Source organism: Prunus avium, chromosome 5 (genome assembly GCF_965620075.1).
Source record: "Prunus avium chromosome 5, drPruAviu1.hap1.1, whole genome shotgun sequence".
Lineage (NCBI taxonomy): Eukaryota > Viridiplantae > Streptophyta > Magnoliopsida > Rosales > Rosaceae > Prunus > Prunus avium.
The window spans coordinates 28,236,165-28,263,861 of record NC_142288.1 but is presented as its reverse complement, the minus strand read 5'-3'; the positions used below and the strand labels follow the sequence as shown (position 1 = coordinate 28,263,861).

The window sequence follows — 27,697 nt, the reverse complement described above, 5'->3', positions numbered from 1 at the left end:
GGCAATTATTCGGAAAAAATGTTCGATAAATCATGCTTATTGGAGTGACATTCCTGAAGACAAGAGAAAATGACCTTATGGATGAGATCACTGTAAGTGTGCCAAGTATAATGTTAAATATCCAATGTTTCATTATTGTTAATTGTAGGTCAGCTATGACATAGACTTAAATAATTATGATTGTCATCATTATGTCAACAAAATCATGGCTAAACGGTTTCGAGACTTAATTAAGTATGACTGTCGTCATTAAAATCGTTAATCAAACATACTTATACTATCAAGCATTAAAATCGTTAAATAAGTACAATTTTTCTCGCTATCAAACATATTTCTACGTGTTTTTGATAATGCAATGAAAATGGTTTTGCTCCAGGATGATGATCATACTTATCCTACGATCGATTCTCCTTATTGGCCCTTTCACATATTGGGGCAATTATTTGAAAAAAAATGTTCGATGAATCATGGTTATTGGAGTGACATTCCTGAAGACAAGAGAAAATGACCTTATGGATGAGATTACTGTAAGTGTGCCAAGTATTATGTTAAATATCCAATGTTTCATTATTGTTAATTGCAGGCAGGGACGGACCCACAGTGGGGTCAATGGGGTCAAACGACCCTACAGACTCCATGAAGTTAAGGTAGAAGGTCCCCTTTAATGGCTGTGTGACCCCATGAATGGATGAAGAAGGAGAAGGTCGTTGGTCTGAGGAAGAAGAAGAGTCCAGCGTTTCTGTTTTTTTTTTTTAACACATGCTGGCCAAAACGACGTCGTTTTGGCCCAGCGTATAATTTTTTTTTAAAAAACACGCTGGCCAAAACGGCGTCGTTTTGGCACAGCCCCAGCGAATTTTTTTTTTAAAAGACCTGGCCAAAACCACGTCGTTTTGGTCCAGGTCTTTTTAAAAAAAAAATTAGAACAGATTGCAAATACCCTCTCGACTTCAGCCTCTCCAAAACACCCATTCCTAAACCCTCAAACCTAAATCCCCAATCTCCACCCCCCCCAAACCTTTAACCCTCTCCCCCACAAGACCCAGCTCCTCCATTGCCGCCGCTGCCATCAGTGCCGCCGCCTCCAAAAGCTTGCCTTAGCTTCCCCCAACTCACAATTCAAGGTAAATTCTAACTCTAAACCTAAATTACTTGCCTTATCTCCGGAATTAATCGACGCTTCATTCCCCAATGATTTGATGAATTTGATTGGTTGGAGTATAGTGTATCTAAAGATGCTGCATTTTGTCTTTATTGCTATCTCTTTAAATCCAATTTTGAACAAATGGGTAGTGAAGCCTTCACTGGAGCAGGGTTTAAGAATTGGAAGAAAGGGAGAGAAAGAATGAAGGTGCATGTTGAACCGGTTGGTAGTGTTCATAATAAAGCTAGAGAAGCTGCTACAAATTTGATGAATCAAAATACACATATTGAAACGGCTGTGAGCAAACACTCCGAACAAGCTCGTATGGCATATCGAAGATGCTTAATTGCATCAATCAAGTGCACTAAGTTTCTATTGAGACAAGGTCTTTCTTTTCGTGGAAATGATGAAAGTGCCACTTCAAGCAATAGGGGAAATTACTTGGAGCTATTGCAATTCCTTGCAAACAATGATGAGAAAGTTAAAGAAGTTGTGTTGGAAAATGCTCCGGGCAATCTCAAGTTAGTAGCTCCAAAGATTCAAAAAGATATTGTCAATGCATGTGCGGGGGAAACACTTGATGTTATCATGAGTGGTTTAAAAGATAGATTCTTTTCTATATTGGTGGATGAAGCACGTGATATTTCTGTGAAAGAGCAAATGGCTATGGTGTTGCGTTATGTGGACGACAAAGGGCATGTAATTGAAAGGTTTGTGGGGGTTCAACATGTTACCGACACCACTTCAAGTTCACTAAAGGATGCCATTGACATATTCTTTTCTTCCAATGGTTTGAGCTATTCCAAGTTACGAGGACAAGGTTATGATGGAGCTAGCAATATGAGAGGTGAGTGGAATGGCCTTAAAACAAAGATTTTTAGAGAACAACCTTGTGGATATTATGTTCATTGCTTTGCTCATCAACTTCAACTAGCACTTGTTGCCGTAGCAAAGAAGAATATTGATATTGCCTCTTTCTTCACAACCACTAATAGTGTGGTTAACCATGTTGGAGCATCTTGTAATCGGCATGATGCACTTAGAGCACAATTCCAAGAAGAACTTGATGATTGTCTTATAACGGGGCGAGGTTTGCATCAAGAAACAAGTCTCATACATGCCGATGACACACGATGGAGCTCACATTACGGTACCATTATTAGCATCATTTCCATGTTTTCATCTGTGATTCATGTGCTTCAAATGATTATTGATGATAATCCCAATGATAGTGCCGGTGAAGCAAATAAGATTCAAAGGGAAATGCTTACTTTTCAGTTTGTGTTTCACTTATTCTTAATGAAAGCTATATTGGGACTCACAAATGATGTGTCACAAGCATTGCAAAAGAAAGATCAAGAAATTGTGAATGCAATGGCTTTGGTGAAATCATGCAAGGAAAAGCTACATTGGATGAGGAATAATGGGTTTGATGCATTGGTTGAAGAGGTGTCTTCATTTTGTGACAAACATCATATTGATGTTCCTAACATGGATGATGCATTCGTACTTCCAGGGAGGTCAATGTGTAATGCTCCAATAAAGACAAATCGTCATCATTATCGTGTGGAGCTCTTTATTTATGTCATTGATGAGCAACTTACGGAGTTAGATGATCGTTTTAATGAGGTAAATACTGAGTTGCTTATTTGTTTGGCATGTTTGAGTCCGAATGATTTATTTGAAGCTTTTGATAAACAAAAGCTACTTTGTCTTGCTCAATTTTATCCTCAAGACTTTTCGGATGGGGATCTTTTGGCACTTGAAGATCAACTTGAGCTTTATATTCATGTTTAGCTTTATATCCATGTAAACATATGTGAACAACATGTCAAATGAACATGCACACATAATATTTTGTGTCACCTCAACTTTTCTGCCTTAATATGGAATTTGTTTTGATGCAGGAGCCCATGCACTGATATATGTTCCATCAATAGCACCAATACAATCCTACCAAGTGGCAATTAAACCATGACATGTTAGTACTTAATTATATAATAATAAGAAGAAAAAAGTAGTTAATCATATTTACCTTAAACCACGAGTGGTAAAAAGTAGTTAATAAGAAGAACTTGAATGAGATGATGAATCGCTTTTAGAACTTGAATCATTGTTGTCAACTTCATTTGAGTCCATCATCTATAACAAAGACAAATATAACAAGGAATAAGAAAAACATGGTAAACAAAGATAAATATCCTTCAGCAGACAAACATGAACAAAATTTAGCTAGGATCCCAAACACAATAAATCCTCAACAAAATTTAGCTAGGATCCCAAATGAGTTTAGCAACTGCATAACAAATATCAAGTTAACAAAGATGTTCAGATCCATGCAGAAACCAACATCAAATGAATGCTCATATCCAAGCCCAAACATACCAAATAACAAGTACAAAAACAACAACAGCAGCAACTCCATAAAAACAACAAGAAACAGTACTAATCAATTATAGCACCTAGAGAGATACCTACTACTAAATAAATTAAGACTCATTCACTCTCGTTCACTTTAGTAAGCTATTGAGTCACACTCTTCTCCGTGGATCCGACATCTTCACGAACATCTTCCTCCAATCCGAATTAGTAAACTTATCCAAAGCTTTCACATAAGCATCATCATTCACTCCCTCCATGGCCTCCAATATTTCCATACAATCCTCAACGGAGCTCAATTCTCTATATGGAGAGGATACTTCCTTCTCGCCCTTACGCTTAAGCCTTGCCAATGAAACTTCAGTTTTGGCATTAAGAGACTTTGCCCAAGCTTCAATGGCTTCATCAAGTTTATAAAGTTGGACTCAAATCAGATACCAAACAGGCCCTTAGTTCTTCATGAAATTGGTTGATTAACATGTTTCCAAATCAGTAGTAACATCGCAACTTATTTTTCATAAGCAACATCGTTGCCTCATTTTCATTAGCAACTTTTATCTTCACACTCGGAGGAGCTTTTGTCCCTTCATATTGCATTAATACGACTTCTTGTAACATTCTCGTTATGTAGGCTAAAGATTCATGCCTCAACCTCATTGTATTAAAATGTTAATATTTAATATTTGACAATTCTTTGTAGTCGATGCACGATTTTTGTGTGTGCGATATATTTTGTTCTCGCTATCAAACATACTTCTACATGTTTTTGATTGCGCAATTAAAATGGTTTTGCTCCAACATGATGGTCATACTTTTCCTTCGATCGATTCTTCTTATTGGCCCTTTCACATCTTGGGGTAATTATTCGGAAAAAAATGTTCAATGAAGCATGCTTATTAGAGTGAAGTTCTTGAAGACAAGAGAAAAGGACCTTATTGATGAGATCATTGTGAGTGTGCCAAGTATTATGTTAAATATCTAATGTTTCATTATTGTTAATTGCACGTCAACTATGACATAGACTTAAATAAGTATAATTGTCATCCTTATGTCAACAAAATCATGACTAAGCAGTTTTGAGACTTAAATAAGTATGATTGTCGTCATTAAAATCGTTAATCAAACATACTTCTACTATCAAGCATTAAAATCGTTAAATAAGTACAATTCTTTTCGCTATCAAACATATTTCTACGTATTTTTGATAGCGCAATGAATATGGTTTTGCTCCATCATGATGGTCATACTTATCATTTGATTAATTCTCCTTATTGGCTTTTGATCGCTCTATAATAGGTAAACTGAATATTAATACAATATATATGTATAGTCAAATGTGCACATAAACATAGCCATTGTGATATGTCTTTACCCATCATCTTTTTGCGATGCAATGTGCAAATGTAATATATTAGGTCTTCGTGAAATTGATTGATTAACATGTTTCTAAATCAACACGAACATTGCAACCTATTTTTCACAAACAACATCGTTGCCTCATTTTCAAAAACAACTTTTATCTTCACACTTGGAGGGATTTTTGTCGAAGCGGTTGGATATTTAATATCATAAAGTTGGGAGATTGAAATTGTGCATATAAATATAGCCATTGTGATCTATCTCTCCATATCATTTGCTTGGGAGGGTTCTCCTTAGCATGCTAAGCTGATTCAAAAGACTTGAAGTAGTCATGCAATTCATACTTGAATTCCCAATGGATCTTTTGAAATAAATTCTCGACATAATCCTGATTCCACTTTGTATGTACGTTGACATCAAAGTTGACCTAAAAGCAATATAATCAAAAATACATAACTTGTAAATACTTTATTCCACTCGGCATGTACGTCAACATCAAAGTTGCATGTTCGTTATCGTTCGCACACAGTGCTATGCAATGTGCAAATGTAATATATTAGTCCTGAAATTGGTTGATTAACATGTTTCCAAATCAACAGCAATGTTGCAACATATTTTTCACAATCAACATCGTTGCCTCATTTTCATCAACAACTTTTATCTTCACACTCGATGAAACTTTTGTCCCTTCGTATTACATTAGTATGACTTTTGGTGACATCCTCGTGATGTAGGTTTAATGGATTCAGCGTGCACCAATATGCATCACAAAATCTGCAAGTACGTGTCTTCACATATGGTACAAGGGGCAAGGTGTCACATCCCGGGGATCGGCTCTGCCGTAGCACGATATTGTCCGCTTTGGGCCTCCCTCTCTGCCCTCACAGTTTTGTTTCTGGGAACTCACAAGCAACTTCCCACCGGGTCACCCATCTTGGGATTGCTCTAGCCCCAACTCTTTTAACTTCGGAGTTCCCATGTGCCATGCCCCGATCTAGAAATAAAGAATATTCCCGAATCAGGGTACGTGAATTGAAAGAAAGAAATAAAAAGACTGAAAAATTGGTTAAAATACATTACCATTATATTTATAAATATATATATATATATAATAATCTTACAAGGGTACAAGATATAAATAAAAGTTTATCACTCTAAACTAATCCAACTTCTCCGGTTTCGGCTTTGTCTTGCCCACTAATTGATCTGAAAAACAAAGTAAGTGACGGATGAGCAAACCACCGCTCAGTGAGTAGATTATGTAATATGCCAGTCAAGAAATGTTATTTTACACGCTCTAGAAAAATATAATAAAAAGATACACAATCCAAATCATAGCACATCATTACTTCATATCTTGATTATCCTTCACATATTGTACCCAGCACGTGACCCCTATTGGCCTCACTGCCCTATGTCCCCGTCTGGTACATATATCCTTTGGATACCCCGTCACTGAAGTTCTCATGTTCCATGAATAATACATACTTCACAAAAACTCCAAATAATATATATATTGTGTGAAATATTGAACAAATTAGACATGCTTGACTTGAAAATAGAGAGAGATTTGTAAATAGTTTAAATCCATGGTAATCCATGATTTTCACATTTATCACAAAATAAGAACTTTTAGAACACATTACATAACCCCCTCACCATGATAAGTATGAAATATTGCAAGACAAACACACCCACTCTTCATCTTGTTTCTCTCTCTCTCTCTCTCTCTCTCTCTCTCTCTCTCTCTCTCTCACTACTTCATGGTAGAAATCTCTCTTGAAGGATTGGAATGAATGATTGAAGTAAGGAAGCATGATATTTATAGGAGAGGCTATGCATGCACCCAAATAATATTTAAATATACAATATTTTAAACCACCAAAAGATAAGATAGAAAGATGAGAGAATAATGTGAGTCATCCACCTTTGGCCAATGATATCACAACACTACCACCAAAAGATAAGATAGAAAGATGAGAGAATAATGTGAGTTATCCACCTTTGGCCAATGATATCACAACACCACTTGTTACTAGCATGCAAGGTGGCATGGCAATGATGATTTGATTAAAACCAATTCTAAGTCTCTACACATGATAACAAGAATGGTGTCATCTTTCAACTAAAGGGATAATCTCATACTAGGTTTAAGATTTAATAACATATAAGTCTTCACAATAAATATTTAAATAAGAAAAATTCATATTAATAAATAATTATTATATATATATATATATATATATATATATATTACGGGTTCTCACACCATGACTCCAAAGCCAGTGAGCTCCCAAAAGGCCTCGTGCTAGATGGATGTGGGCATGTACATATAAGGCACATCACCCCTTCTCTGTTGGTCGATATGGGATCTCACACAAGGATGATGAAAGTGACTTTTCTCATAATTAATTAGAAGTTCTCTTCGGACCAAAAACAAAATGTACAAGTTGCTGGTATTTCCAAAATCACATATTCTGAAATATTGGAAGTAGTAGTTTTTTCTTATGTTAATCAAATACCAACTTGTTTAATGAAATTGACCCAAAAAAGAAAGAAGGTTAATGAAAGAAACATCGACTCAATATTTTATCATAATTTTGATTCTCTCATAATATTTATTTATTTTTTTCTTGTCCAAAGGAGAAGGTTAAGCATTGAGAAATTATTGTTTGGAAAAGATTATGAAGGAGAATAAAAAGCATAAAGTGTACTCCATCATGTATTCTCTTTAGATAAAAAGATGGGGGTAAAAGGATAGACTTCTTTTGCATTTCTTTTTCTAAACTCTTTACATAGATTGTTTTTTTTTTTTTTGTTGTTCAAAAGAGAGAAAATCAATTAATTATACATAAGGCCAAAATAAATAATAATTATGCATAGTAGGCTTTAGTGAGGGGAGAGAGACCCCACATAAAACGTTTATGCAGTGGCGGAGCCACTCCTATGCTTAGAGTGGCCCTGGCCCCCCCAAATTTTTATCTTTCATATATTATATTATATATATAATATATAGAATTTGTAATAAACCACTTATAATTTAAGTTAAAGTTCCCTCTAAAACAAATTAGATGTAACTAAATTAGAAATATTTAGTTCTAAACATGTAATTATTGAATACTTAGTATTTTATATACTTGTATTTTCTACTTCGGCCCCCCTAACTTTACAATTCTAGCTCCGCCTTGCATTTATGCCTCCTATCTTTTGAACTCTTTCAAAAATGGCTATACTCGATATAATGGTACAAAATTATTTCTGTTTGAGTTTCATCATGTACCTCTTATATGAATATTTGAAGTGAAGATGAATAAAGAAAATCATAAGCCCATGTTGAGATTGCCACAAATATATTTGTTTATATACACATAATGAATTTTCTTTTTATTAATTTACTAAAGTGAATTGAGTAGTAGCTCATATTTGAAACATCTTGTTTTATATATAAAAAATGTGCTTAGGTTCTGACTGTCGAAACTCTCATATTCGAATTTGGTAGCGTGTGTTTGTGATAAGTCCCCTTCCTCCATGTAATTTAGACTATCGATTGTATTAAAAAAAAATGGTACTTCATTTAGCATAAACATTTGTATAATACTAAGATCTTTTGTAGAGAGAGAGGTTTCATATAAACTTCACTATTCTTTTTTGGGTAAATTAAACTCTATATAGTTCACTTCTTCTTGACCCGACCCGAACATTTGTCAGCTGAGACTCAAAACAACCCCGTCGGGCCCACTCGAACCAAAAACTGAGTTGGCAAGCAATTCTCAAGTAAACCCCAAATTCATCATTTAAACAAAACGGTCTGAAAATTTGGAGAATTTCCACTCAAACTTCCCAAAGCCCAGTCTGAAACTCTGATTCGTTTCACCCAAAGCCACAGACCACAGGTATTGGATTGAAGCTTCAAACTTTATTCTCTCTGTCTTTCTGGGTGTTTAGCTTCGGATATTTTGATGGGCTGTCTATTTCGCTTCGGATATTTTGATGGGTTTTGAAAATTATATCATTGTTCTCAAATTTATGATTTGGCGATTACTGTATCATTTCAATCAAATGGGTCTAAGCTTAAATTTATCTCTGTGAAAGTTTTAATGAACTTTTTTTGTTCTTCATTCAGAAAAATGTAATTCCGATTGTTCTCATACGCAGTATAATTATGTTGTTCTTTATTCCGTGTGGTAATCTTTTGTTTTCTAATAACAGATTTTGAGTACCCAACAAATATAAAGCAGTGCTTTTCATTCACCTTACTGGGAAGTTTGGTAATTTGTATTGTATTCACAGGGAACGATACTTGAATTGAAATGCAATTTGTAGCTATTATTAATAGAAATGAATATCTTGAGCCAACATGCTTTTTCTTTTTTTGGTTATTCCCATGATTATGCAGCCTATCTGATTGGATTAGACAGAGCAAGTTTTCTGGTGTTGGCAATTTTTATGATGGATGTTGATGTTTGTCTTATGAATGCAAGATTTTAGGCCATTGGGGGGAGTTGTATAGCTTACTATTGCACAAATGTCAAGCAGCACCAAGGGCAATAGCGTCAGCTCATTTGATGATGAGGAACTCCTACAAATTGGGACAAGATGTAGAGAGGTGTGATTTTTGTCTCCTTTTTTTTGGACTATTTTTGTAGATGGCTTATTTGGAACAGAAGAGAGAAGATTTACTTGGGTAATGTCTAACACAAAATATATATTGGTTATGGATATGTTAGCTAGGTACGTAAGAATTTATAAAAATTATATCGTAACAAGCAGCTTGAGATAGTTTTGCCAACACGTTCCCTTTCTGTTGTATTAGTTGGAGTCTTTATTTGTTCAGTATTACTGCTTGAGAGAAGAATACATTCGGTTTCTTGTTTTTAAACTAGAGCATACTTTTACTTCTCACGGAATTTTGATTTAATAATATCTGTTTGACTTGCTGCTGGCATCTTGTTACCTTGTGGAAGCTGTTAAATTTTATTGCCAATTACTACCTTATTTATATGTTCATTTACTCTTTTTTTTATAAAAATATTTGTATGCAGCTAAAGAAAGAAAAAGACATGTTGAAAGAATCACACTCCCAAAGCTTCGGGCTAATCAGGGTAATGTTTATATTTTCCTTGCATACCGTATTTGTCCACTGAGGGTGTTAACAGGGGCACCAATACCTCACCTAGTCGTTCTCCCTCCCTCTCTCACTCATTCACCTGTAGGGGTTCTCTGCCAATTATTACTTATTTGATTACGGATAAGTTTGAATTGCCTCCCAGTCATGAAATTTGTAGAGCTTACATCTACCAGTGTGTTAAGAGAAAGTGAGGCATGTGGGTGTAGTTAGGCTAGAGGTATGTGGGATGTGAAGTGTTGTGTATGAGTCTGTGCCTTGTGCAAGAGCAAGAGTGCTTATTGGTGCCTTGGGTTTATATAATTTTTGCACATCAATTAATAAAATAATGAAATAAGAAATAACAGAAGAATATTAAAAAATAGGGAGCTGTTAAATGCACTTCCACAAACTCATCCTGCACTCCTTGAAGTACAATTTCTGTCTTATATTTTTGTAAGGGAGGAGTGTAGGATGACCTTTGGGAGTGCCAATAACATCTCCCTAAAACAAATGAGAGCTGGAAGTTTGGATCTTTTTATCCACGTCTACCGATGTTAAATAAAGAAAAAGTGATGCAAAAGATGTCGTTGAAGCTTGAAGAAATTATTTCCTCTGGGAGAGTATCTGATTTCAGATTTGGTTAATTCAGAGATTAGAAGTACATGTGAATTCATTATCCGAAGCCTGCACAGAGGACAAGAAACAAATTCAAATGTTAGAGAAAGAACTCAAGAACTGCTCTCAAGAAATTGGTAATCATCTGTTTTGACATTCTTTTCCTTAGACCAACAATTTCTTCTGGATGATATTGTGAAAGATGCTTTGTATTGATTTACCCAAAAAAAAAACAATGCTTTGCATTGCATGATCATTGTAGGATCTATATATCACAAAATTTGTAGTTTTCAGTTCATCTTCAATGGACTCTTTGGTGCTAGCTAGATATATCAAAGTACCATATTATTTTGAACTTAACCCATCAAAAATATTTATGACAGATTACCTGCAGGATCAACTAAATGCAAGGAACGCTGAAGTGAACCTCCTCGAAGAGCATACACATAGCCTTGAGTTCATATTAGCAGACATGGAAAATTTACAAGAGACGGTTGACAGGTTAAGGGATGAACTTAAGAAGTCCTATTCAGAGCGCCTGTTCTTAATGGAGGAACTAGAAAGCAAAGAGATAGAGTTACAGAATTCAGCTTTGTGCATAGATAAACTAGAGGAGTCAATTTCATCCATGTCATTAGAGTCTCAGTGCGAAATAGAGAGTATGAAGCTTGATATATTGGCCTTAGAGCACAGTTTCCTTGAAGTTAAAAAATTCCAGGAAGAAACTGTTCAAGAAAAGACTAGGATGAGTGAGTTAATTCAAGAGCTTGAGGTTCAATGTCAGAATGCACACAAAACTACTGAAAGTTTAGATATGGAAAATAAGGAACTCAGGAAGAAGCTTGATGCATCTGAGACAAATGCTAGGATATTCTGCCAGAGGGTTGAAAAATGGCTGGAAAAGGACAGAATTCAACTCAACTCAAGGTCTTCGTTGGGTCAACTAGAGGGAAATTACATATTCTCAAAAGAAATGAGGTATGCTACTATTTACTGTTAGTTCACTCTTTATTGATTAACTTATTCACTTTGTTCCATCAAATATAGTACCAATTAATATCTGTACTAGACGCATTTCATCTTTTGAAGTTCGTCTTGAATTTTCATCTTAACATTTTTCTAGTAATATCTTGATGATATTTCTGAAGCAGTTGCGGAGAAGTCCTGGGCCCACTATTTTCCAAACTGGCAATAGTAGTGGCACCAGATGCAGATTCAATAATGAAGATGGAGAAGATGTCACATATTATACAAGATTATGAACTTCTTGTGAAGCAATTAAAGGTATGAATACCGGGGAGGAATACTTGATAATTGCTTTTGACAGCTTTTAATATAAAAAATCTATGTAGACTCTCAGAAACAGTTTTTGTGAATGTGGTGTTTACAAAAAATATACATCAAGCTTTCAAGTGAGAGTTCAGTCAGTTGGTCATTGTCCTTTCAGAGTTTTAAGGTTTTATTAAGTTGATTATATCTTCTAAATGTTACATTACTTATGGTTGTTAGGAAGAACTGAAAGAGGAAAAGTTGAAGGCAAAGGAAGAAGCAGAGGATCTAGCTCAAGAAATGGCTGAGCTCAGATACCGAATGACAGGTTTGCTTGAAGAAGAGTGTAAGCGCCGTGCTTGTATTGAACAAGCATCTTTACAAAGAATTTCTGAGTTAGAAGCACAGGTAATGAGGTTCAGATTTGCAATGTTTCTATTACCAGTGAGAGGAAACATCTGAAATGTATAATCTTGTTATTTGGTAAGGTTACAAAAGAACGGACACAATCAGTGAGATCCTTTGCTGCTCTCCGGCATCTCAATGAAGCAAAGTGATGCGGGGAAGGTTCAGAGGTAGCATCCACATGGGTATATTCCAGCTTCAGCTCTTACCTTTGTGGCTGTGGAATTTCCAAGAGACCATTCCAATGAAGGATTGGACAAGGATAACATGCAAGCATATCCGTAAAGAAAAGGAATCATCTTTACAAGGGACAACGTGAGGAACTTGCAGTAAATTTTTCCCCATACATTTTCATGTATGCAAGTGTAATGATTTGAACGAGACTCTAAATTAAATTTTAATGTAATATGTGTATAAACATAAAAAGATAATAAAAATGGGGGTTCTAGTTTTCTCTTGTCAAATTATTTGCTTGGTTTAAATGTGGGAAGGTGATTTACATTTGTTCCGTCTTTTAGCGGCGGTTTTTAAGACCGTCGATTTAAGGTCCTATAGAAACGGTTAGCGACGGTTTTTTCCGCATCTAAATCAATTTTACAAATTTGGAACATGTAAATCGTCATGAAAAGTACAGAAACTGTAGCTAAAAGTAAAATAGCGTCGTTAAAAGATAAAATACCGCCACAAAAAACTAGAACGTCAGATCTACCCTGATAAAACTCTTTCCTTCTGTTTTTTTTCCGGGTACAGCAGCAAAGTCAGTTTGGAAGGAGTTGTGTAATGTTTGTATTAATCATGATTATAATATTAAACAAAAAGATCATTTTCATCAATTTAAGGTGTTCGATCTTTGGATCTTACTTCTTATCTTCTGAGTTCTAACTTTTCAATTATTTTCCATGTATGGAAGTCACACATGAACTATGTCACCTTTAATTATCCATATATAAATATTAATAAACTCCATATTTGAAATATATTTGGTGGAAGTTCTAAGTATGTCTAGCCGCAAAAGTTGGGTGACATTAATGCTAAAGGTTTTTCTTTTGGCCATAAATGAAGAGCAAAATGAGGGGGAAAAGGAAACCTACAAACAAGACTCATGCAATGCAATTGATGGTAAAACCATTTTTGTTTGTCTGTCAAGAATATCCAGTGAGAAGTCTCCTCCTAGTATTGGAACCTCAGTGAAGCTACATTCTTAGAAGTGGCCAAAAAGGAGGCCTTCCTTGTTTGTGGTTTAGAACGAAAGTCTTAATAGATAAGAAATTTGTAGATATATTTGACATTTCGTCTTTCGCCATGTGATTTCAAAGAGGTTGACTTTTTTACAAGAAAAATAAATAAATAACATTATTGATGATGTATTGCAGGCTTGCATGTCTTGTTTTGACTGAAAGCTAGCCTAAAGTGGCTTTGTGAATTGATTGAACGCAAGACTTCAACATGCACCAATACGCGCATAGCAAAACTTACAAGCATATGTTGTGTTCGCCAAAACCGAGTAAAATTGTATAAACATCTGGGATACCAAAACGATGAAAATTTGTTCTAGAATGAAGCATCCCAAAATGACGGAAAATTATTCTAGCTAGAATATGATCCTTTTTCCTTGCATTTTCTTACCAACCAAACTGAGCAGATGACTTTTGTCCTTGTTTCTGTTTCTCCAGATTTCTTTGTTAAAAGTCCCTATCTATTTTATCTCTCATTAATATTTATTTTAGACTTCTTCACATAAGGCAAGGATGATGGTGACTTTTCTAATAACCCATAAAAATTATGATAAGATAATAATGCATAATAGGGTTTAGTGGTGGGGAGAGAGACCCCATATATAAAACGTTTATACCTAGCAATGAGGCAATGATGGATAACAACAACTATTATTTATTTTTAATTATCCTAACCAATGCTGATATATATCTTAAGGGTGGAGTGGCTGCTACTCTAATCTCTCTCTTCTTTGTTCAAGTCCGATTATTGATTTTCCATCTTACCAAAAAAAATGTTGCTTGTGAAACATAATTATCCCATTCGATTTGAGCACACATTAGGATCCCATTTGTCATCATGTTATGAGCCGATTTGTAGTGTAAAGGAAACCCAACTATTTGAAAAAACTTATGAGAAATTTCGCAAGGTGGTTGTAAAATATTATATAGTAATCCCTCGCATACATCATTTTGGTAAAAAAAAAGTTTTAGCTATATATTCTTTAGTTTAGTTTGGTAATAATACGTCCTAATTCAATAGCAATTACACTAATGTAAATGCTCATTTGAAAGTAACTTTGTGACAAATTAACATCAATGTATTGTCTCTATTAGTTGCAACTCATCACACAAGGCCACCAAATAAACTGAATTCTTCCGGCCGGCATAGGGTCACAAAAATGAACTCCAACTGAAGGCCGGCTGCCCTCGTGCGATGTTATTGGAGCCTCACACTACCAACAACCGATGGTTGGTCGGATTCCATGAAACGGTGTTTCTTGCTTTAAACTTTCATGTTATAAATCTAGCCTAGGACTTAATGCTATAATTCTTTTTCTTTTTTTTCCCATAGGTTTATGAGTAATTGGAAAATATGTTATGGTTTGGTGGCTAGAAGACTTGACTTTGGTAGTAAATGCAAAGGATAGTGTCGCTATATAATATTTATGAGCCCCAACTTGCCAAGGGATATAACAAACAATTACAAAGAACTAGTCCAAATTGATCCTCTTAGAAAAAAAGACAAGAATCGAAGAAGTGGGTTCAATTAAGAATCATTTGATTTGTTCAACTTCAACCGTCTATAATTGAGATGGAAGCGAAATTAACTAAAGAGGATACCTAAACACGTGTACTTAATTAAGGAAAGTAATTATAAAAAAAATAAAAAAAATTTATTTAAAAAGAAAACAAGTAAGAAAGGAAACAAACAAAAGCATAAAAACACTGCGTTCCTTTGTTGAAATTTACAAGACCCATTCACCCGAATGACCAGTAGCAGTTTCCAGTTTCCATCCTAAAGACTACGTTTTGTGACACCGCGTTTTTCCAATTGCCAAGTCTACCTTTGAATACCACCTTCCCTCTTTCCCACCCTTTAAAACTCTCTCTCTCTCTCTCTCTCTCTCTCTCTCTCCCTCTCTCTGTAAAAAGATCTGGCTTTTCCTCCTTGCAAGACATTTGATGCAATTTCTCAGGTATGCAAATCTTTTTCTTTTAATTGATTTTCTTTGATTCTGGTTCTCCTTTTCCACTTGGGTTTTCTGTAGCTTCTCTTGCTTTGTTCCTTTTTTGTTGTTATCTAACGGTCAACTTCTCTATTTAATTTCAAGAGCCCATTTGTGGCTATCTCTACATCGGTTTCTGCTTTTCTTTATTCATCTCCTCTGTTTGGTTGCTGAGAAAAGGGAGGAACACGAAAAGGAAAACAGAATTTTGGATTCTTTTCTTTGTGTAGTTGGGGTTGTTAAGTAAGAAGGTCAAGTCAACCAAGTCAAATTGTTTAGTTTTCTGGGATACCCATATGATGAAATTTATTCTGGAATTTGTTTCTTTTCCTTGTTTCTTCTGAGCAACCAAATTAAGCAAATGGGTTTGTTGTGTGTTTGTTTGTGATTAAATATTATAGTTGCTTTCGTCTTTTGATCTCGTTTTAAAGTTTTAATTTTTCAAAAGTTCTTATTGTACCGGGAGATTGCACGACCCAAGTGGTCGTTGGCTTTTAAGGAATTGGGGCAAACTTTTCAATTTGTGTATGTTTTCTTTACAAGTTTGTGTTGCTTGATTTGGTGTTCTCGGGTACTTCCTTGAAATTTGTTCTTGAGCTATACTGCCCAATTTTCATTTTATTATGAAGGTTTTGAACTTTTGCTAAGTTGGCCCTTCTTTGTTTGAGTGCTGATGCTTTTGGTGTGTTGCCAACGTCTCACATATTGTTCTTGTTTGCTCTTCCAGGACTGCTGTTGATCTTTGTAAAGATTTCTAAAGTACCATTTTTCAATTTCATTTAAGATCTTCAGATCTTCTACCCCATTGGTCGCTCGACTAAATTGTGCATATTTTCCCATTGAAAATGTTTGGCTTAAAGAAGTCTCCTTTGAAGCCTGCTAAACATATCACAGTTAATCCTGTATATCCTGCTTCCTCTGGCTCAAACCCTTTTGAAAATGCGCCAGTTGGACAGAACACTAGCACTAATCCATTTGATGATGGTCAAGGAGAAGAGAAATATTCTTCATATTCATACAAGACAGAGAGAAACAAGTACAAGAATGATTTCCGTGATACAGGAGGAGTAGAGAATCAATCAGTGGAAGAGTTGGAGAACTATGCAGTGTACAAGGCTGAGGAGACTACAAAATCAGTCAATGGCTGCCTGAAGATTGCTGAAGAAATAAGAGAGGATGCTACCAAAACTTTGGTCACGTTGCATCAGCAGGGGGAACAAATCACTAGGTCCCACATGGTTGCTGCAGACATTGATCAGGATCTTAGTCGGGTATGGTTTCCTTGATCAAATTAAAGTTATATACATAAAAAATTTAAGTGCATATGAAAGATAAGACTTGAAAGTATTATATTCCCAGTATTGATGCAGTTGGTTATTGATTAGACTATCTACTACCATTTATCATGATTAACTATTTAATTTTTGCATTGTATACCAACGGAGTTGATGGTTTTTGTGTAGCAGGTGATCTTGTTCTTACATGCATTATCTGTTTGTGATATGCCTATTTGTTTCTACTTTTGGTCTTGATTTGTGTTGATGATTCCCGATCCCAAACCCCTTGCTCTTCCTTCTGGAGATAGTTTGATTTGATTCCTGTATAGGTTTTTTATTTTATTTTTCTGTAATCCTGATTCAGATCTTCATCTGATTTGGGGATGGCAAGCCTTGTTCATATAAGAGTTTATCAATTTAACTTTTTATAAGTTACAATGAAATGATGATGGAATGTATGGTACAAACAAGCCACTAATGGCAGTGATGATAAATATAGTGTATCCTCCAGTACTCTTAATTGTGAAAATTGACATATCATACTTTCTCCAATAGCCTTCTTCACTATTTTATTCTCTTTAGCAAGAAACACGTTTTAGTTCTTGAGTCCTCTTTCAACAACTCCTATGGTTTTGTTACTGTTGTTTTTGGTATTAATGGTGATCTTCTTCAATAGAATGAACAATTTCATTACTTTCTTATTTCAGGGTGAAAAACTTCTAGGAAGTCTTGGGGGCATCTTCTCTAAGACTTGGAAGCCAAAGAAGACTCGCCCAATAAGTGGCCCTGTCATCACAGGAGGTTAATTTGCTTTCCTTTCTGTCCATTACTTATATGCTCTTTGTTGTCCCTGGAAATTTTTTATGTATATTATCTCCTTTCTCTGGAAAAATAATAATATTATCATTTTCAAAATTGAAAATGCAGATAATGCAGTCAGAAGGGGCGGCCAGTTGGAGGAAAGGGAGAAGTTGGGACTGACTTCTGCACCCAAAGGAAGGTCAACTCCACGAACACTACCTCCTGGACCTGCCAACGCCCTTCAGAAAGTTGAGGTTTGTATTTGTTTGCTTGGCATATGAAATGCGTTTGTTCTTTTTCAAATTTTCCAGTTGACTGACCCTTTGGCTTAAACAGTTAGAGAAGGCGAAGCAAGATGATGGATTGGCAGATTTAAGTGATCTGTTGGGAGAGCTGAAGGATATGGCTGTTGACATGGGGTCTGAAATTGAGAGGTTAGTTATGATGATTCAGTTCAGATACATGGGTGCCTGCATCTTTCCGTTCATTCTATGTTAAGTTGATTATCTTGATCACCATCCTCTATTTGCCCATCCAGCCTGAACCTTTTAAGGCAACATTAAACTAAATGTAACTAGTATCTCCCCAATGATTTTTGCAGGCATAACAAAGCTCTGGGCCATCTCTATGATGATGTTGATGAGCTAAATGTTCGTGTTAGAGGTGCAAATCAACGCGGTCGTCGTTTGCTTGGAAAGTAGAATACAGGGTTGTAGATGCTTTCTTGGAGAGACCTGATAATGTTTGCGTTTCCAGTGCCCCCCACATATTCTTTGTTTCACTCTTTTTTTAGCCCGATTTAGGGATCTGGATGTAGACACATTGAAGTATCTGGATTTTGGATAACACTTTGTTCGTGAAACACAAGTTGAAAGGATGATTAGTGAAGGAGACTTTTTCCTTAAGATGAATGTGTTGTCATCTAGAGCCTTGTTTGTTTTATCTGTCTTTTAGACTATTCAAAATTCTCAACAAAGTAATGAACTTGCAAGGAAAGAAAATTCTCAATAAAATCCAAAACCATATAGATTATCAAATCATCATTTCCATACTCGTGGTACACTGTAAATCCCCATTACACAAGGCATAACGAAACTAAGCAAAATGCAAAGAAAAACCCAGTAAACAAAACAAACAAAAAATCAAGTAGCAAAGCTCGTTTATTGTTGTTGTTGGAGGAGTTGGTTTTCAGATGGTGGGCTTGAGGTCCATGATGCTGGTCATCTTTGGGGCATAGAGCTTGTACACGAGTGCTTGCCTTTTAGCGAGGTCCAGCTGGGACTTGCCGTCGGAAAAGACTGAAGAGAGATGGGAGGGCTCGGAGAGAGACTTGTTGTGGCGGAAGGCGTCGATGGTGCGGCGCTTGGTGTACTCTCTCACGTTGTAGTCGCAGAACTGCCTCGCCGTACGCAGCAGCGATCGAAACAGCCACAGCACCTCCGCTTTTGTTGGGGTCGTCGACGCCATAAATAGAGTTAGAGAGATCAAGGCGAGAGAGATGCGTGTTTGGATAGAGTTTTTTCTACTAAAGCGAACAACATGTCGTTTTATGAAAAAAAAAATACAATTTTCTTTTTCTTTCCTTTTAAAATTTTTAAAGAATATATATTATTAAATTTAAACATAAATAACTTGTTACAAATTCTCTGGAGGAGGTCATCAGATAAATTAGAAGATTAAAGACAAAATGAAACATAAGTTACTTATTATAAACTTCTCCCTTTTTTTTCAGCTTATTCTCCGCATGAAATATGTGCCGAGAATATTTTTTGTTTATTGTACAGATTTTACAATTGCCATTGGCTCGCAAATTCTGCAACTTAGGTGTATGCTAGTTGACCAAGGGTCAAGTACAGAGAAATCATGCACAAGCGGAGTGAGCATCAAAGTAAGGCAACACCACAAACTTGATGGACAAAGGGCTGATCGTTAGGGGAGAATTTGCAAGGACATGAGCAGGTTCCAATTCTGGGATGTTTCCGTCCTTAGTAATCTCCAATGGAGCTCCATTGAGAACCATGGTTTTGCTTCTAAGGTTCCCGCTTTTGGGTGTCAAATGGTATTCTTCTCTGTAAACTGGTTTGTCTAATGCTTTGCGTCCTACCCATGACACCGTTTTCTTAAGGCTGCTTTTGAAATGACTTTCTTTGCTAATGTTTCTCTCGTGAGCACCCAAATTGAAGTCCAAAATATTTTCAACATTGACAATGAAATCAGTGTCATTGCTTAAGTTGATAAGGACTACAGTTATACCCGCCTGCAAACAGTAAGAGTAAGATCAGTGTAAAAATTAGAATTCAGTTAAGTTATTGCGCTATCAGGCAGTTACGAGGGACGTTCACTACAATATTTTCATGTTTTAAATAGGCTCAGTAGTGTTACTAGACTTAGAATTATAGTATTCCTGGTTTCCTATGAATTTGAACCAATTTTATTTCCTTTTATATGCTTGGCACAAAATCTTCCTACAAAGGAGACTTACTCTTCCTCTTGCACAATGGGCGTAAGTGCGTAAATCTTCTGAAGCATTGCTGTTAACAGCAAGAACACCTTGTCCCATAAGTCGATGCCATAGAAGCGCACTATTCAGAATATAAAAAAACAAAAACAAAAATCAGGTTTTGATAAGTAGTATATCAAGTAAAAGAAAATCCTTCTTATACCCCACCCATGCTTTACCTGTAGTAATCAGGGTTAGGAACAAATGACGTTCTGTTGAGGAGACCATAGTTTCCACCAACTAGAGACTGCCTGCAATATACTCTGGTATTGTACTTGGCTGACATTCCAAGCTGATCCAAGTACCTGAAATTCATTTATAAATAGTAACTGTGGGCTTGTTGATTACACAAAAATACAGTGAACAATGGTAAATTTCTCTGTTTCTACAATCAAAAGCTTGCAATGAAAAATACATAATGTGGCAAGCAGTGTGACAATCAAGATTACCAAAAGCTGTTCACAAATGTGTCAGACACATTACGACCACCACTGTTATAAGCCCCTCCAGACTCTCCGACCCATATAGAAGCCCAAGGGCCGTTCTTTTTCACCATTTGCTCAAGATCATGGAATGTTCCAGATGCATGGTCCAAGTAACCGGGATTCAAAATTTTGCTCACCAATTTGGGATCACCACCTGAAAATCAGAGCTGAATTGTCAAAGCAGAGGGAAAATAGGAAAATAATTTATGCATATGGGGCGTACTGTGTGTGAATACTTACTATACCTCAAAAGAGTACTATTTAAGCATATATTAGAAAATTATAAACTGTGCATTTATTAAAAGTCTTAACAGAATTACCTGCACCCAAATTGTACATATGCTGAGTGATAACATCGACTATCCCTGAACTAGAAACCTGAAGAAGCTTGGCAAACCATGCTTGGTCATAGAATCCTCCAGGTGCCACAAGTGCAGGTTTAGTGCGGGACTTATTGTACAACTGGTTGATAATATGTTTAAGCTTGATCAAGTCTTTTCCATATTGTTCAGCTCCAACACTAGCTCCAACACCACGACCACTGAGCTCATTACCTAAAGTAACATGGACAAGAACATAAGTGACGCAAAAGTAGAACGAGGGAAGAAAAGGAGATTTGTCTATTGTTCCATACCGAATTCCCATGAATCTATCTGGTATCCCTTCGAAATGGTATAATTAATAAAATCATAAGCGTTGCTAGAGTCCCAATCTCCAACCCAAACACCCCCGCTTTTGTGGTGCCTCCCTGACAGTGCATTCAAGCTAAATGTGACAATGGGCCTGAAAACGTAAGATATAAATAATAGGTCAGCACAAGGAAGCATTGTAGCCCTCTCCCTTCTACCTCCACGCACACACACCGACCCCCCTTCTCTTTCCTCTTTTCTTAAACAAAGAGGCTATCTGCAATGAATTTTTGAATAATACAACCAGTGAAAGTCGTTGGACCTCTGAAGAAAGTTTTACACTTCTAAACAATTAGAGATTTGCATTTGACACAATGAAGACTTTTTTATTTTAGATTTGTTAGGATAGACAACAACATAGTAAAAGATGTTCCTCAGAAACACTATCTAAGATAAATGATAAATCAAGCATCATCCACTTAATTTTGAGGAATGAAGATGGAGAAGACCCAACTTTTTTATAAAAGTAAAATAAAATTTGGTTGGGGTAGGAAAGTTGATAACCCGAATCTTACCTTGTCTTACTGAAAAATTGGTTTAGTTCATCCCATCTACTCATAGGTAAACATCCTCTAGAAAATCCAAACAAGCCCTGACTCTGCTTTCTGAAAGGATGGCAAGGATATTTCAAATTTCCTACATCGTACAAGAGTTGGTCTTCCAAGGAACCTCCAATTCTGATCCTTAACTGATTGAAAGCTATCAAGCCACCAGTGTTGAAGAGTAAATTTAGTTTGTAGATAAAGTTATTCAAACAAACATCAGTAGAAGACTTTAATTCATCTGTTCTGATCTAATTGACACTTGATTCTAACTTAAATAAATAGTATTGTCCAAAAGATGTGAACTTATTAACACAGATAGACAAACCTTGGATTGACTTGGCAAGCAAAGGATGAGACAAGTTCTGGAGAAAAGAAAACCACAGTAGTAATTTAACTTCATACTCCCTTTCTTACTATGTGGCATAAAAAGAAAAAAAGCAAATGCGTACAGAGGTATCTCTGGGTGCTTACCAAATTTAACGCAGATGCAGATCCCCATGGACAGTGGTTGTAGTTGCACTTTTCATGATTCCACCAATCAATAGTGGCACAGATGAAATTATTATCAACTTGTGCAGTAGCTAAAACCCCATTAACCACAACCTTAACATTTCCAACTTTTTTAGTATTCCCAACATCTTGAGCTAAAATTGCAGGGAGAGAAACCAGAATGAGAACCAAGGAGAGACGGAATTCCATAGGAAATTCAATTGTGCCAGTATCGCTACCACCTCAACTAATCCAAATTAACTGCAAGAAAAGATAAACTCATTGAATCACAATTATATCAGAGACGTTTATATCTATACGTAAAGGCTAACTTATAAGTAAAGGCTAACAAATTATCCTAATGAGCTTAACTAATCTATGATGAGCTTAACAAATTATCCTAATGATTAGTTATGACTGCTGTCAACAAATTCCTGTGTAACTAACTAGGAAGACTTCTAGAAGATTCTTCAGTTGCAGACGCTTCTCTGGCTGTTGACATGGCAGCTGATGAGGCGACAACTGTACTAGCTGAGGTGGTAATGCTATCACTAATGATGGATGGAGAGGAGGAGATTCATTAGTGCAAATGGAAAAGAAAACAAAGAATCTGTAATGGTCATTTGACTGACAAGAGACGTACTATTCTTCATATTTTCAGTTTCTAAAGAGCTTATAAATACATAAAGCTAAATTTTGCATAGAAAATCAGTGTAAGCAAAATGTAACATTTGAAAAACTGCAAAAGAGAAAGAAATGCATTGTCTTTGGGATGTAAAAGTAAAGATAATTAGTACCAGAAGCTCCTGTTTTCTCGTAAAACCAGATTTAGGATTCTGCGGAAGATCCAGTGATGGTTAGCTCACTGGAAATTCCAAGGAAATCTCAAGTGAGTTGGAATAACAAACACTACCAAAGAAGACAAGGGTGAGCCAATTCGAACTAGGGGATGTATTTATGAATGGTGGCATTGCATTGCCAATTTGCCATGAATGAACTTTCATTCGCATTAATTGTTGGTAAAAGCAACGCACCAACATTTACCAGTTGCATTAGATAAAGAGAATCCGAATCAAAAGTACAAATTTAAGATCTCAAATTCAAGATATAACATCAACAGACTCTATACAGATGTGAAGGAGAAGAAGAGTTTTTCACCGATTACCAGTGCTTATCATAAATGAAGACGGTGGGTGTTTATCTATGGCTGCCCACCAAAATAACAAAATTCAAGACAAACATGGACAACCCAGTTGAGAGTTACCACAAATAAAGCCAAAAGAAATAAGCTTTTCCTTAGAGACATATATCTAGATTTCAAGAATCAGCATCTGAAGAACTAAAACCAAAGCAACCCAGACACCTACTGATCAAAATAAGGCTAACCCAAATGAAAATTAAGCTCAAAAACTAAAAATTTACCTTTGACAACGCCATTAATGAAGCTCAAACTCAAAGCAAACTCCTTCAGATAGAGCACATCAATTATGTGATGCTTTGCAGCTAAAAAACGAGCTTTCTCTGTCCCCCAATTGGAGTTGTTGGCATTGCTGGACCTTTCAGAGACACGAAACAGTGATGGGTGAAATGGGTCCAGCTTGGAAAAGTGACATTCATACGAACTGTTCATATGGTTCCATGGCACACTGTTGCGGTGTACTCTGGGAAAAAAGACAAAAGAAAAACAGAGGCTACATGTGAGAAACGGTTTAGTATAATTTTAGAGGGGAAAGGTTTAAGATTTCAGAGAGAGTAGAATGATATTGTTATTTTAATGTAAAAAGTGTGAGCTTTTGGTTAGCACATATTCTTTAATTTAATATACTAATATACGATCTGGAAGGTGGCTTTTTTATTTTATTTTTATAAACGGCTTTGTCTTTACCCATACGTTATGCGAATACCAAATGTTCTTCTCCTCGGAGAGAGGTTTTTGCTTTGGCTTTAGAGAATGTCTTTAAGTTTGTAGTATTTTATAATTTTTGACTCTGGTTTGATCAATCAAATGCAAAGCTTACTTTTCTGTTCTTGCTTTCTTTGTTGTCATGACGAAAAGTTGCTCTTAATAATAAGTTATGAAAATAGAAAAACGGTGGAATATATATTCTCTAGAAAATGGTTTTAATTCCTTTCAAAGATTGTCCTAAAACTCTTGTATCTAATGATTGAGATGTGTTGGTCTAACATTTCATGATTAATTTCTTTCTTAAAAACATAAAAAGTGAGCTCTTTTGCGTTAGTCGGATTTGAGATGTGTTGGTCCAACTTCCATAATTTTTTTAAGGATAAACTGAAATAAGACTTTTTCTACGATTAAATCTTATTGGATCACTCTTATCTCCTATTTTCATAGGACTCTATCTTGTACATGACTTGAGGCGATGTAGGTTGACTCCATGTTTATCTGCAACCGTGGCACGCCTGGATCGCCATTTGATGAGATGACCACAAATGAGTAAATAGATATAAATCCAAGGAAACTGCCCGTTTTAGCTTTTTATAGATAAGAAAAGGAAATATACCCTTCAGTCACTTTTGATCCTTGTAGTTTGGCACTTCAATCACTTTTGATGTTGAGACTTAGGTGATAATGTGAAAAAAGCAGTGGAGTCAAAAGTCATATGATCAGTGGCACCTGTGTCAATTATTCATGTAGTGGGCCGTGTGCCTAATTTGGGGTTGGAGTCAGAGAGTAAGGTATAAGATGGAGAAGCATTGGAAGTCATGACACACACTGCCTTGGGTGTTTTGTTGCAGGACTTGAGTGCTTCCCACCATTCAGGATAACCATGAAGCTTAGAACACTTCTCAACAAGGTGATTACCTCCACAATGAGTGCATTTTTGAGTCCCCTTCGTATCATCGGTTTTGGGACCAAGGGGGGCAATCCGGAGGATACACGGTGGGGTGCCCGATAGGGTTTGACTGCCATGACACTTTCACCGTCAAGCATAGAGGATTGTCGATTATCTTCCTCCACCACAAATGCATAAGCTTCAATGACAGGTGGGACTAGAATCATAGTAAGAATTCGTCCCTGCAGGGATTGGTGTGCCTGCATGGACGAAGTCTATCGATTTCCTGTCATATTAAGTGTAACTTTTCATAGAAAACATTCACAGGCTCACCATTTTGAGAGGTGATAATGGACTGACGATGGAGTTTGTACAGCTTGGAGCTATTTTGAGTAACAGTGTGTTGTGCCTCAAAAGAGGTGTTTTAAAATTTATAAACTCCCAAGCGCACGAATCGAATATAGCATAAGCGTGTAAGAGCGAGATCGTACCCAAGGGATTGCGTGTAAAGATAGAAAACCAATTTCACCCAAGTTAATTTCAATGCCAACCTAGTTGATTCAAATGGTGATTTGTTTGTTTAAAAAGAAAATAAAATAAAGCATAAAACAAATATAGAAATGACAATAAACTGAAATTAAGATTTACATTTATGAGAAAAATAACTAAGGTATTAGGTTTCCACTTTTAACATAAACATGCAACTCTTAATAATTTGATCCACAAAATATTTTCCATTGTAGTTGTTCAAAATAATTAAAGCTCTTTTTAATTTCCTTTAGAAGTATTCTAAGCATAACTTGTACCATTGGCAACAAACTATCAAAAAATAATCTTCATCAAAATTCTATTAATCTTTAGTAATTCTCTTCTCTTTTAAAAGCATGAAAGTTTTTACTACACTATGGGAAAAACATGATTGAACCCATGAAATAGATTATCAAACATTCATCAATTAATTAAAAAGACAACTACAAATTCCATTTGAACAAATACTACAAATTCACATTAAAACTTAAGTTTGGATCAAACTAATAAAAATTACACACTTATATTAAAAGCTAGCCTACGGAACCATGAGGTATTAGAATCCACACCATCATTCCATAAGATTCTAATTATTTATCTTTCAATTCCCATGGAGTAGCAATCTAGAAATCAATCTAATGCTTTCTCAAGATTTATCAATTAAGCTTGTAATTTAGATCATAAGTAAATTTTCCTTCCTTTCATAAGTACAAATTCTAAGCATAATATGTAAACAAAATTATTTAACTACAAAGGATCAAAGTTTCCTAAGCGTCCTATGTGAAAAAGTTCATTTGAATAACAAAATATCAAAGAAATTTGTAAATTAGAAATATAAACCAAGGATGAATTAATAGATTAATCCAAACTCTTAACTACCACAAATACATGTTATATCTCACAATACATAATAGAAGTGGTGAAAAGAAGATTAATCTATTAATCATGTGAAGTGAAAATTATAATCATTGAACACCACAATATTTGAGAATTGAAAATAAAAACTAGAACTTTATTTAGTAATGGTGTTTCATCCAACCTTAGTTAGGTAATTTAAATAGACATAATTAATATTTAAAACAAAACAAAGAAACTAAAATACATAAATTAAATGAGAACTAGGAAAGGAAGAACAAGTTTAAAAGAGTTATTAGCTCTTGGTTCTTTCCTTTCCATCATTGTTCTCTTTCTTCCTCACTCTTTCTCTCTATCTCTTGCCGTGTGTTTCTTCCTCTATATCTCTATGTTTTGATCTTTGCTCAAAACTTGTATTTATAGCCAAAGAAAGGGAGTCTTGAATTATATAATAATCAAGTAGCTTACTTTTCCAAATATCTTTCTCATCTTTAGCCTACTTCCTTTACTTTGGTTTCACAAAGATCTTTGAGTCTTCTTATCAATTGCTCCACTTGCTCCACTTGCTCCATCTCATCTCTCGTATCTTATAAAAAACTGCAGCAACTTAGTTAAAATTGTAGCTAGATAACAACTCAAGCATCATCATTCTTCTTTGCATTCATTGGTTGCAAGTAGTCAATTTGAACTTCTCCTTCATTGTTTATTCATTCTTTCTTTATTTCTTCAATGATGGAAGCTTGCATGCATGTCCTAGAGCATATTATGCAATTGATTGCTTCTTCTTTCCATTTGGCATTGGTGGAAGACACTTAATATCTACAAATAACCACTCATTAAATATAAAACAATATTGGAAAGAAAACAGTATAAATACTCTAATAGATTTACATAATACAAAAGAAAATACTAACAAATATAAATTTAAGGATAAAACTTGTATTAATTTTGTGCTCATCACAGTGTATGTCTTCCGAGCTGCATCCCACACCGCATGAGCTATTGAACAGTGATCAAATAAGGCACGTACATTCTTAGTCATGGAGTTGAGGAGCCATGACTGCACCAAACAGTTGTCTTCATCCCAAGCTTCATAGCTAGGATCATCAATGGCAGGGGCAGTTTTTTTACCATTGATGAAACTAGTCATATGACGTGCTATGATGGCCAAACGAACACTACGAGACCGTGCAGAGTAGTTTGACCAATCCAACTTATCTGGAGTAATTTGA

General features: G+C 35.6%; 4 protein-coding genes, 1 long non-coding RNA gene and 1 pseudogene across 12 annotated transcripts; 3 read left to right on the top strand and 3 right to left on the bottom strand.

The window, feature by feature from the left end:
• The first annotated feature begins 1,162 nt into the window (after positions 1-1,162).
• LOC110762283 (uncharacterized) lies at positions 1,163-2,941 on the top strand (annotated as a pseudogene).
• A 2,282-nt stretch (positions 2,942-5,223) lies between these two features.
• Positions 5,224-6,637, bottom strand: LOC148294622 (uncharacterized). Its single transcript, XR_015836120.1, has 3 exons — positions 6,542-6,637; positions 6,004-6,088; positions 5,224-5,876 (listed from the first exon to the last, which is right to left on the bottom strand). It is a non-coding gene; the product is annotated as an uncharacterized LOC148294622 (long non-coding RNA).
• A 1,980-nt stretch (positions 6,638-8,617) lies between these two features.
• On the top strand, positions 8,618-12,728 carry LOC110762286 (uncharacterized). 7 transcript variants are annotated; one of them, XM_021964890.2, is made up of 9 exons: positions 8,629-8,775; positions 9,092-9,150; positions 9,364-9,488; positions 9,925-9,984; positions 10,639-10,741; positions 10,988-11,582; positions 11,753-11,888; positions 12,114-12,281; positions 12,362-12,728. In XM_021964890.2, the coding sequence occupies exons 3-9, from the start codon at positions 9,408-9,410 to the stop codon at positions 12,428-12,430; spliced, it is 1,212 nt and encodes a 403-aa protein (XP_021820582.1). In that variant the 5' UTR covers positions 8,629-8,775; positions 9,092-9,150; positions 9,364-9,407; the 3' UTR covers positions 12,431-12,728. The 7 variants fall into 7 exon arrangements, with proteins under 7 accessions (XP_021820581.1, XP_021820583.1, XP_021820582.1 ...); XM_021964889.2 differs by lacking the exon at positions 9,092-9,150 and having other exon boundaries at positions 8,618-8,775; XM_021964891.2 differs by lacking the exon at positions 9,092-9,150 and having other exon boundaries at positions 8,619-8,775; positions 11,756-11,888.
• Positions 12,729-15,265: 2,537 nt separating this feature from the next.
• Positions 15,266-18,484, top strand: LOC110762329 (SNAP25 homologous protein SNAP33). The gene is made up of 6 exons (XM_021964944.2): positions 15,266-15,471; positions 16,229-16,772; positions 17,486-17,579; positions 17,706-17,833; positions 17,916-18,013; positions 18,181-18,484. Exons 2-6 carry the CDS (start codon positions 16,347-16,349, stop codon positions 18,278-18,280), a joined length of 846 nt encoding a protein of 281 aa, XP_021820636.1. The 5' UTR covers positions 15,266-15,471; positions 16,229-16,346; the 3' UTR covers positions 18,281-18,484.
• Positions 18,485-18,580: 96 nt separating this feature from the next.
• LOC148294621 (uncharacterized) lies at positions 18,581-19,108 on the bottom strand. Its single transcript, XM_088253198.1, has one exon. It carries the CDS (start codon positions 19,044-19,046, stop codon positions 18,768-18,770), a length of 279 nt encoding a protein of 92 aa, XP_088109324.1. The 5' UTR covers positions 19,047-19,108; the 3' UTR covers positions 18,581-18,767.
• A 147-nt stretch (positions 19,109-19,255) lies between these two features.
• GUS2 (glucuronidase 2) lies at positions 19,256-24,042 on the bottom strand. Of its 2 annotated transcripts, none has more exons than XM_021964952.2 (10): positions 23,710-24,042; positions 22,270-22,548; positions 22,124-22,160; positions 21,769-21,952; positions 21,199-21,347; positions 20,885-21,118; positions 20,529-20,718; positions 20,259-20,384; positions 20,062-20,161; positions 19,256-19,836 (listed from the first exon to the last, which is right to left on the bottom strand). In XM_021964952.2, the coding sequence occupies exons 2-10, from the start codon at positions 22,495-22,497 to the stop codon at positions 19,441-19,443; spliced, it is 1,644 nt and encodes a 547-aa protein (XP_021820644.2). In that variant the 5' UTR covers positions 22,498-22,548; positions 23,710-24,042; the 3' UTR covers positions 19,256-19,440. The 2 variants fall into 2 exon arrangements, with proteins under 2 accessions (XP_021820644.2, XP_021820645.2); XM_021964953.2 differs by lacking the exon at positions 23,710-24,042 and adding an exon at positions 23,453-23,604.
• Positions 24,043-27,697: the final 3,655 nt, after the last annotated feature.